At 41.0% G+C, this 11768-nt stretch overlaps 1 protein-coding gene across 1 annotated transcript in view; it reads right to left on the reverse strand.

Annotated features, from left to right (window-relative positions):
* The window catches only part of LOC142160160 (EF-hand calcium-binding domain-containing protein 6-like), a 43944-nt gene extending 33398 nt beyond the window's left edge, over positions 1 to 10546 (reverse strand). The window contains exons 1-5 of the mRNA XM_075215115.1: positions 10264 to 10546; positions 4907 to 4995; positions 3584 to 3684; positions 1795 to 1872; positions 503 to 676 (exon numbers count right to left, since the gene is read on the reverse strand). Of these exons, the coding sequence (XP_075071216.1) occupies positions 503 to 676; positions 1795 to 1872; positions 3584 to 3684; positions 4907 to 4995; positions 10264 to 10513 (692 nt within the window). The 5' untranslated portion in view covers positions 10514 to 10546. The remainder of the gene's footprint in view (positions 1 to 502; positions 677 to 1794; positions 1873 to 3583; positions 3685 to 4906; positions 4996 to 10263) is intronic.
* Between the last annotated feature and the right edge of the window lie 1222 nt (positions 10547 to 11768).

An 11768-nucleotide genomic window follows, 5' to 3' on the forward strand; every position in this document is an offset into this window, starting at 1 on the left:
GACAGCTACACCCACAGTGGAAGTACTCGTATGTATAAAATAAGAAAGGGGCAACCCTCTGCCCCACTTTATGGCTGGACCTAGGTGGACTTTTGTAAAATATAGGACTGTCCTGCAACTAATTATTCACTGTGAAACATCAGGATATCAGCTGTCTGGATTGAGATTTGTGGGTGGATGGATATGTGTGTCTCTGAACTAACATTGTTTCAGATGCTGTAAATAATGATAATAATTATCTGTGCATTAAAATACAGACTGCTGAATGCAAATACTCTGCTTAATGTAAACTCATGTTACTGGCTGCAAATTCATCCAATCAGAAAAGACTGGTGCTGATGTCAGCGGTTGCCAGGGGAGGCAGTGGAAAGTTGCTGAAAATAAATGTGGATACTTTGTATTTATTTTATATCTTAGTACTATTATTTTATAATAATGTATTTCCTGTACAGAAGTCAGGTTTGGCCGCTTTTCTCTTATGTCCCTATGAGCCTTTAGTTACCTGGTATTAGCCATTTCCTTTAGTTGTAGATGAACTTCATGTGCTGTCTTCAGAGCTGGCTTCTGCTTCCTCTTCATCGGATCCAGCCAATCAGGGGGCTTCTTGTTTTCCTCAGGCTTGAAATGGTCGTAGAATGCATCAAATGTAATGATTGGCTTTTCTTCCAGATGTAATCTGCACAGAGACATAAGGGACGGAGATTTGTTTAAAAACAAAACAAAAGTAGTAGCATGTTGATGTCATTAGGGGTGTGGCTTAGACATGTGACATAAACACCATATTTGGGTGATGTCATTAGGTTTGTGGCTATGACGTATGACATAAACAGCATATTTACGTGAGGTCATTGGGGGTGTGGCTATGACGTGTGACATAAACACTATATTTGGGTGATGTCATTGGGGGTGTGGCTATGATGTGTGACATAAACACCATATTTACGTGATGTCATTGGGGGTGTGGCTCTGATGTGTGACATAAACACCATATTTGGTGATGTCAATTGGGGGTGTGGCTATAACATGTGACAAACACTATATTTACGTGATGTCATTGGGGGGTGTGGCTATGACGTGTGACATAAACACCATATTTCCATGATGTCATTGGGGGTGTGGCTATGACGTGTGACATAAACACCATATTTCCATGATGTCATTGGGGGTGTGAGTTCCTTTCCACGGGCATGGGGGAGAATCAAAGCAGGAACAACTCTTTTTGCCACACGTTGATGAGGAGTGGATGGCAGTGTGAAACTTTAAAGCGTCAGACTATTTATTAACATTTATCTACATATTATTATGAACAAAAACAAACAACAATTGACAGGCATCAATAAGAACAACAATCAGTAAAAGGACTCTGCCCATGAGCTTACAGTCGCTAGGACAATAGGTGTTTGATACATAGAGCTAAGTGCTGCTATATATAGCACATTGGTCCAGTCAGATAGGAATGGGAAAAAGGTTTATGTGGGGTTATATGATCCAGTCACACAGTAATGTTAGTTAGGGGTCAGTAGGTTGTTTGAATACAGACAATGGTAATGTGTCAATCTTTCCTATCTCATAGAATTAGGCGTCAAGATCAAATCTCGTAGTTCTGAAATATTCCCACTGTTATTTTCTTTTAATGCTGCCCGTTGAGCGTTCTCTGTGATACAATGTATCTGATCATCCGTGAAACATTACCTTGGACACGTGCCACACTGCATACTGTGCGTTAGTAACTTGTTTGTATCTATCAGAATGTCCAATGGGAGCTCTGCGTTCATGGTGTATAATGGAACGTACCTGTCTAGGAGGCGCTGGAACACCTGCTTATTAATGAACCGACCCAGGAATGTAGTGAGGATGACCAGTAATTCGCCCCTTAAAAAGAGAGGTAGATGTAGTCAAGACAATTCTGGTGATTTCACAATACTGGTACGTTGAAGGGTTTCCCACCTAACCCCTGCTCCCTGCATGTACCCCTTCATCATGGACACCCCCCTCCCCAGTAGCAGCCGTACACCACCAGCCCTGAGAGTCAGGAAATAAGAAGCCGTCAGTATTTGCGGAAGAACTTGTTGGAAGATTAAAGCTCTCACTCAGTGTGTGTATAGTGAACACGTCCTTAACATAAAGGATTCACCACCAGTATATTCAGCAGCCACATCCAGCTACATGAATAGATCCGACGAGTTGGGTCTGTCAGCTCTCTTATTTCCTGGTGTACTGATCACATGCATCAGAGAGGTATCTTCCTGTGGAAGTCTTGTACAACAAGCAGAGTTTGCACAAACATGTACCGCCACTTTATATAGTTAGAGAGTGCATATGTAAGACTACTATTTATTATAATTTATTTATACAGTGTCACCTTATTACCATATAGAGACAATATTTATCATTCACATCACTCCCTGCACCACCAGAGCTTACAATCTATTTTCTCTAACATACAAACACACGCACACACACTGGGCTTTTGTCAGCAGCCATTGGAGGAGACCGGAGCACCTAGAGGAAGCCTAGGAGAAGATACAAACTGCACATCGATCCTCTGCTACTATAGGACACGTTGTAGTACTGACCAGTGTGTCCATGGCCAATCCCATATCAAGAAGTAACGACAGAGGTTTGAGAAGGGCTTTATTGACAAAAAAGTTGGGGGTGAGAGGCAATAAAACACATTATTTTCCTGGACTTAACCTTTAAAGGACAGTGGGCCTGATTCATTAAGGAAAGGAAAGCACAAAAAAATGAGTAACTTTGCACTTTGCCAAAACCATGTTGCATTGGAGGGGGGAGTAAATTTAAAATGTGAGTACAGATTTATAACTGGGGTAGGGCATTTCCTAGATCAACTTTTAATGTCAGTGTAAAAATAAAGCTAATTAAGTATTTGAGTGCTACATTAAAAAACAGCCAGTATTTTCCTTATGTGCAAAAAAATAAAACTAATTTGCACCCCTTGTATTGTAACATGGTTTGGCCTTTTTTCAAAGTTACTCATTTTTTTGCTCTACTTTCCTTAATGAATCAGGCCCAGTGTGTACATATTATTTAGTAGGAGTTTTCCTAATGGAAGTGAACATACTGATCTATCACCGCAATGTTCATGTTTAGCCGAACGCTACGTTGTATATGTAATTATCAGTACATGAGCCTCTAGAGATCAGCAAAGTTTTGCACCTTCCCTCCTGCCCCTTATGAGAAACATACAGATTTATTCATCAGAGCTGCTCATACTTAGACCTGATGAATAGCCTCAAAACTGGATTTATTTTCAGCCCTCATTTCCTGAACACCTGCGATTCTCACAGAGACTCTTTTCCAGCACATAATTGTTTACAGGAATTCCACTATTGGTTTCTTACCTACACCACTGAACAGCGACACATTTCTAACATATAAGATATCGGACGTTGCCCTTAACCATAATAAGGGAATCAATAGTATATTTACTAGAAAGTTTAAGTAGTTGATGAAAATTGCATTTAATCCACGGAATAGAACACTCCGTCACCTATAAAACTGCACTGTCATCACATCTTACCAGATGGCCAGGCCCATTGAAAAGCATCTAGTTTATAAATACCTCTTTACTCTCCCTCGGCCTTCTGGGTCGTGGGACAAAAATAGATGTTTTAGGTCATAGAATCCACCTGAATTAATCTTCTCCAGCAGCTGGAATTCAAGCTGAAAGAAGAGCGGAGATACAATGTAACACTTGTCCTGTTTAAACATTAACACCACTACCACATCTTCACCCCTCTTTGTGATATAAAAGGGAAAATACACAGCTGCAAAAAAGGGTCAAACCAACCTGGTCCCCGCTGTCTCACAAGGGGTGTGATAGTTTTGTCAGTTATATAATCGACAATTATATGGCTGACACCATAATATAGGCAGGGTTGTAAAGTCGACAAAAATAACAATACAACAGTATTATTAGGTCAACAATAATATCTCTATCCCCATCCCCATACCCATCCATAACCCTATCCCTTACCCTGTCCCTATCCCTAACCTTCTCTATAACCGTATCCCTAACCCTATCCCTAAACCTTTCCCTATCCCTGTCCCTAACCCTAACCCTATCCATAACAATATTCCTAACCCTTTCCCTTTCCCTATCCCTGTCCCTAACCCTGCCCATAACCATATTCCTAACCCTTTACCTATCCCTAACCCTGTCCCTCTTCCTAAGCCTGTCCCTAACCCTGTCCATAACCCTAACATTATCCCTATCCCTTTCCCTATCCCTAACCCTAACATTATCCCTAACCCTATTCCTATCCCTAACCATGTCCCTAACCATGGGCCTTATTCATTATCAATCTTAAATGAAGAGGATCCTTATTTCAGTCTCCTGGACAAAACCATGTTACAATGCAAGGGGTGCAAATTAGTATTCTGTTTTGCACATAAGTTAAATACTGACCGTTTTTTCATGTAGCACACACATATCAACTTTAAATTTCAGTGTACAAATAAGCTATCAAGTATTTGTGTGCTACATGAAAAAACAGTCAGTATTTAACTTATGGGCAAAACAGAAAACGAATTTGCACCCCTTGCATTGTAACATGGTTTTGTCCAGGAGACTGAAATAAGAAGTTTCTCAAGTTAAGATCCTTAATGAATCAGGCCCCTTGTTCTTAACCCTACAGTTCAAACGCAAACCTAACCCTTACTCACAGCATATGCCAATTCCAAGACTCAAAAAAGCACTGAGCGTTTCCTTCTCAATACTAAACATCCAAGAAACCTCTTATATAGTACAATCATTTCATCCATGGTTCACCAAGTGATCAACATAAACATTCAGGAAAGTTCATGTTTCTTCGTTAATTTCTAATGGGATGTGAAATTTGCAGCATGTAATCGACTAATTGAATGTATGAAAACGAGTAGCGACCTCCTCACACTGCTCGCCCAGCTGGGAACCTTTATAGACCACAGGCTCCTCCTTCTCGTCGTTTCCTCCTCTTTCCCAGGATTTCTTATCTAGAGTCAAAACACACATCGTTACCTAATCAATAAATCTATCCATGAGCAAGTGATACAGTCGGAGACGTGTTTATTACAATGAAACCTTCTATAGTGAGTTTCAGTTTGAGGTCTCCTGATTGTTGGATGTACAATATATTTTATTGGGAACCACCTCGATCACATAAAAATGGCACACTGGCACTTGGGGGTATATTTACTAAACTGCGGGTTTGAAAAAGTGGAGCTTTTGCCTATAGCAACCAATCAGATTCTAGCTGTCATTTATTTAGTACATTCTACAACATGACAGCTAGAATCTGATTGGTTGCTATAAGCAACATTCCACTTTTTCAAACCCCTAGTTTAGTAAATATACCCTTTGGGGTTCTAGAAGAAGGACCCACTGACACTTGGGGTCTCAGATTAGTAGCACATTAATAAGGGGGGTGCTGGAATAATGGCAAACATAATAGTTTTTATTGGTCCTTTGAATATATATAAAACATTTTCCTCAAATTCCCAGCACTATAAACATCTTTCAGCTCTATGAAGAGGATACAAGTTAATTAAGACAAGGACAGTTTCTCAATTTCAGATACCCAAGACCTCAGATCAGCAACGTGCCCTATCAGATTAATGCTTCAGATAGACCGGATATAACCAGCCGGACAGTAACTGCCTCTGTTCTCTCTATATAAAACATTTCCATATCAATGATAAGACACAAAACGTTGGGTTATCGTCTGCACATCCACTTCTTAGTGGATTGTTACTCGGGGAAGGTGATAGAGGAAAACCGCAGTCTGCGGAATTAAACGTTGGTGAAGGTTAGATACGATTAAGGACAATTAATAGTTTCCAGTAACCGATATCCCTGTCTTCATTAAGTTATACTGAGTTATATGGATCAATAAACCTCAGGGGACGACCAGGGCAGACAGGTCACATTCCTTCCAGTTATTAATGATTTGCTGTCTTTCACTGATTTAAAATATGAAATATAAACCAATGAGGAATAAACCTAAATAAATATTTTTGATACATTATACAGATGACCTGCACTGTCTTATATTTCCTTTAATATCACAACAGCTTTCTATCCAGAAAAAACAACTTAGAAGTTGTTTACTCGACGTTGCCATGTGCCTGTCATAATATGTCACGTATCCTAAATTGCTGACTTGAATGAATTACATATGACTCATTCAGGGCCTTAAAAAAGTATAAATCCATGTACATATCCAAAACACTGAGTACAAATAGGACTTAATTTTGTACAGCCAATTTCAACAAAAGTTTGGGAGGATAATTTTACTAAAACTTCTGAAAAAAAAAAAAGGAAAAGTAGAATGTTGCCCATAGCAACCACTCAGATTCAAGCTATGATTTTCTAACATGCATTAGATAAACGATAGCTAGAATCTAATTCGTTGCTATGGGCAACTCCTCCACTTTTCATTTTTAGAAGTTTTTGGTAAATCTACCCCAAAGAATTTTCATAATCATAGAACTTGCCTTCATACCAGCCTTCCACCTAACCCTCTCTCCATGCTCACTCTCCTCACTTCACTCCTCCTCAGTAGAGGGGAGCGCTTGCTCCCCTCCTCCGACATCCTCTGTGCCTGTCGTCTGTCTACCCTCCCTATAGGATGTAAGCTCGTATGAGCAGGGACCTCCTCCCTCCTGTCTCGCTACCTTCTCTTCTGCTCCAACCTCCATACATTTGCCTTGCCTGGAGCCTATGAAGTCTTGGTACTACTCGTTTATTGTATTGTACTGTTATTCTCTGTACTGTCCATTGTTTGTATTGTGTACGGCGCTGCGGAAACCTTGTGGCACCTTATAAATAAATGATAATAATAATAATAATAATAATAACTTGCATTGCTCTCAGCATATACAGCACAGCTTGGCCTATTGTGGGAGTCATTATGGTGGCTTAGACTGAAAAAATTATTATATGATAAAATGATGTCAATCCATATTCCCATTATGATCAGGATGCTCAAGTTTTAAAATAAGTATTTTGATTTTCCGTGTCTAGATCAATATTAATATCGTGTTTGTTGCCTCATTCTCGGTCCAGCACGGTGGCTCAGTGGTTAGCACTTCTGCCTTGAGTTTGATTCATGAATTCGATTCCCAAGCAGGGGCTTATCTGTGTGGAGTTTGTATGTTCTTCCCGTGTTGTGTGGGTTTCCTCTGGGTGCTCCGATGTCACACTCCAAAAACATTCTAGTACATTGGCTGCTGACAAAATTAACCTATGTCTGTGTGTGTGTTAGGGAGTTTAGACCGTAAGCTCCAATGGGGCAGAGACAGATGTGAGTGAGTTCTCTGTACAGCGCTGCAGAATTGATGGTGCTATATAAATAAAGGTTGGTGATAATGCAAATTTGCCCCATCACAAACCCCTCATTGATGGTCTTAGTTACAGTTGTGTTCTATGAAAATGATGATTATGTCCAATATATTTGCTATCTACCCTCCCTTACACATATCTGAATGACAACTTATGATATCCCCAATTATATAGCTCTGTACATACATAATCTTTACCCAGCCTCACATACATCTCTGGAGTCTCTCTACCTCCAGCCTGCACCCTCCAGGAGCACAGACATTTAGGGCTTGATTTACTAAACTGCAGGTTTGAAAAGGTGGAGATGTTGCCTATAGCAACCAATCAGATTCTAGCTGTCATTTATTTAGTACATTCTACAAAATAGCAGCTATAATCTGATTGGTTGCTATAGGCAACATCTCCACTTTTTCAAACCCGCAGTTTAGTAAAAATACCTCTTAGAATTTGAAGGCAGTAAAGACCCTTCAGGTCCATCTGCCAAATATTACGTCTGCCCCCTGCTGGACATAAAGCTCCTGGCACTGCTATTACCATAGTATCCTGGTCTAGATTCTTGACTCACTAGTCTACAAAATGGAAAAGTAATAAATATTGATTTTTATTAGGTGTTCACTGTATGTTGTCAGGACAGTTTTTTCAGAAATGTTGTAGATTTGTTAGGAGTCTAGAAAAAGCATCAATTGTAAGGATTTGTATAATAATATTGCTAAATATAATAACAACAATGACCTAGAGACCCACAGGTTATGTACACAGGCCGCAGACAACACAATGCTCCTGTTCGTGTGTTAAGGTCACTACTTTGTGCTGTTGGAGAACCCTGCTTCCTCCTCGAAATCTCAGTCTGCATATTCCTTATTCCCTGCATTGTGCTTCTCACATCACTACTCTGTGCTGCTGGGGACCCTGCTCCTTCCACGATATAACTTCAGTCTGTGACTTCCAGCTGCCTCCATTCCCCTCCTCACATCATGTCACTGTCCCTGTCACATGCAGCCCTGTCCTCACTAACACATCACTCATCTCCTGATATACTCTGTGCTGCTGGGGACCCGGCTCCTTCCACTATATAACTCTCAGTCTGTGGTTTCCTGCTGCCTCCATTCCCCTCCTCACATCATGTCACTGCCCCTGTCACATGCAGCCCTGTCCTCACTAACACATCACTCATCTCCTGATATACTCTGTGCTGCTGGAGGACCCTGCTCCTTCCACTATATAACTCTCATTCTGTGGCTTCCTGCTGCCTCCATTCCTCTCCTCACATCATGTCACTGCCCCTGTCACATGCAGCCCTGTCCTCACTAACACATCACTCATCTCTTGATATACTCTGTGCTGCTGGGGACACTGCTCCTTCCACTATATAACTCTCAGTCTGTGGCTCCCTGCTGCCTCCATTCCCCTCCTCACATCATGTCACTGCCCCTGTCACATGCAGTCCTGTCCTCACTAATCTCCTGATATACTCTGTGCTGCTGGGGACCCTGCTCCTTCCACTTTATAACTCTCAGTCTGTAATTTCCTGCTGCCTCCATTCCTCTCCTCACATCATGTCACTGCCCCTGTCACATGCAGCCCTGTCCTCACTAACACATCACTCATCTCCTGATATACTCTGTGCTGCTGGGCACCCTGCTCCTTCCACTATATAACTCTCAGTCTGTGGCTTCCTGCTGCCTCCATTCCCCTCCTCCCATCATGTCACTGCCCCTGCCACATGCAGCCCTGTCCTCACTAACACATCACTTATCTCCTGACATTCTCTCTGCTGCTGGAGGACCCTGCTCCTTCCACTATATAACTCTCAGTTTATGGCTTCCTGCTGCCTCCATTCCCCTCCTCACATCATGTCACTGCCCCTGTCACATGCAGCCCTGTCCTCACTAACACATCACTCGTCTCCTGATATACTCTGTGCTGCTGGGCACCCTGCTCCTTCCACTATATAACTCTCAGTCTGTGGCTTCCTGCTGCCTCCATTCCCCTCCTCACATCATGTCACTGCCCCTGCCACATGCAGCCCTGTCCTCACTAACACATCACTTATCTCCTGACATTCTCTCTGCTGCTGGAGGACCCTGCTCCTTCCACTATATAACTCCCTATCTGTAGCTTCCTGCTGATTCCATTCCCCTACTCACATAATACAGGTATTTGCCCCACAGGAAAAATGTTGATAAATTAAATAAATTAAAAATCTTATAAATTTATTCACACGGAGAAACCATATATGTATTTGTGACACACACATACCAGAATTCAAAGACACGACATGTAGATAAAAGTGTCCAGCCCCCTGATCTGCTCAGGCCATGCCCTCATACACCAAGGTCAATCCAACAACAGAATTCTAATGCTGCCCCAGGCGAGAGCCCAAACTGTCTATATGTACTGCCTTGTCTGTTGGATTATCATCATCATCATTTATTTATATAGTGCCACTAATTCCGCAGTGCTGTACAGAGAACTTGTTCACATCAGTCCCTGCCCCATTGAAACTTACAGTCTAAATTCCCTACTATAGACACACACTCACACACAGACAGACAGAGGGAGAGACTAGGGTCAATTTATTTGATTGCAGCCAATTAACCTACCAGTATGTTTTTGGAGTGTGGGAAGAAACTGGAGCACCTGGAGGAAACCCATGCAAACACAGGGAGAACATACAAACTGCACACAGATAAGGCCATGGTTGGGAATTAAACTCATGACCCCAGTGCTGAGTCAGATGTGCTAACCACTAGGCCACTGTGCTGCCCATAATGGCATAGATTATCATGACATATATTACTATACTACATTGTCATTAACTTTCACATATTTAACACAGATGATTGTAGTATAAAAAATCTCCTGACAAATTTAATTAATTCATGCACTAATTGAAGTATCTGATTAAAGTCTGCATTTACCGATATTGGCCCAGTGGTCATACTTTCTCCAACTATCCAGCTGTTCAGGCCTGGACTTCTTGAGGTTGTTTTGCAGTGCAGACTTTTTGCTGGAGCCTCGAGAAGAACCTGATGTTTCCCCCCTTCCTCCAGCTCTGGAGAAGCCTCTCACTGACAAGGTTTCTGGATCCCCCAAGCGGAGAACAGGGTGCTGAATATCTGGCAGTTTGGAATGATTCCCAACGAGGATCTTAGCACTAAGCCCAGCCATGAATAATCCTGCACTTCGTGGCCAGGGTGAAAATAGTTTTAGGAACTTGTAGTATCAACAACAAAGTTACTCTGGAAACCTTTCTTCCTGCTGTAGAGTAACCCACACTGTTGGGGAACGGGGAACAATGGTAGCCACAGAGACTCTGAAATAGTCTTTCCAATAAGTTAATCATGCACAACACAATTCTATTGTTCACTGGTTGGTAGTAATTACAGCCCTGTTATGTCTGAGTCAGATATCTGTGTATTCAATAAAGCTATGTAGTCTAGACACATCTACACCAAGGCTAAGATACATTATATCAAACCTACATAAACAAGGAGGGATATTCACAAAAGTAGCGAAATGTTATTTATGTCTTTCTTTCACACATTAAGTTTGTATTTTTTGTTAGGGAAATTGCAGTAAACAAAGTCGGAGATTAAACAAAAAAAGTTGTGTTAATATGTAATGTATTTCTTCCTGGCAAAATACTTATAAATATATAATATTCTGTAAAATATTGCAAAACAGTTTATTTTTTTTAGTGTTCTATGATAACATAACCTTTATAAGTTACTTTTTTTAGACTAAGCAGACCCATAAACACATAACCTTCAACCCCATACAAAATACTCTGCTTCCGAACATCTCCCTTATTTTCCTATCGCAGTTACCTGGGCTGAATGAATTAATTGAGTTTAAAAGCAAAGTCCTTACCATTCTGTAAGAATGAAATGTGTTTATAGCTTATTATACACTGAAGTCATAACATCTCTATAGTTGTTGCTGCTTTGCAATGCAGGTAACTACTTTTGAATGTAATTAAATAACACAATGCAATGGTTCTGTTCTGCAAGTATTAGCTGCACATTGAAATTGCAACATGTTTTTTTTTTTGTTACTAGAAACATCAATGATGGATTTTGATAGATTATAATGAACTGGTGCAATGGTTGGTCAGGAATCTTACTGTGTTTTTGAGGTGAAGGCAACAGCAAATATTTAACTTTAAGGGGTATATTTATCAAGCTGCAAGTTTCCGGCAGGTTTGATAAAGTGGAGATGTTGCCTATAGCAACCAGATTCTAGTTATCATTTATTTAGTACATTCTACAAAATGACAGTTAGGGGGGTATTCAATTGTTGCTCCGGGCGACGCCGGAACGAGCGCGTTAAAACTATTACCGTCTATACGGTAATATTGCGCGTAATTACCGTTCATACAGTAATTTACTCGCTCAATTTCAGCTCGCTGCTCAGGGAGCTGCGA

Source organism: Mixophyes fleayi, chromosome 6 (assembly GCF_038048845.1).
Source record: "Mixophyes fleayi isolate aMixFle1 chromosome 6, aMixFle1.hap1, whole genome shotgun sequence".
NCBI classification, from domain to species: domain Eukaryota; kingdom Metazoa; phylum Chordata; class Amphibia; order Anura; family Limnodynastidae; genus Mixophyes; species Mixophyes fleayi.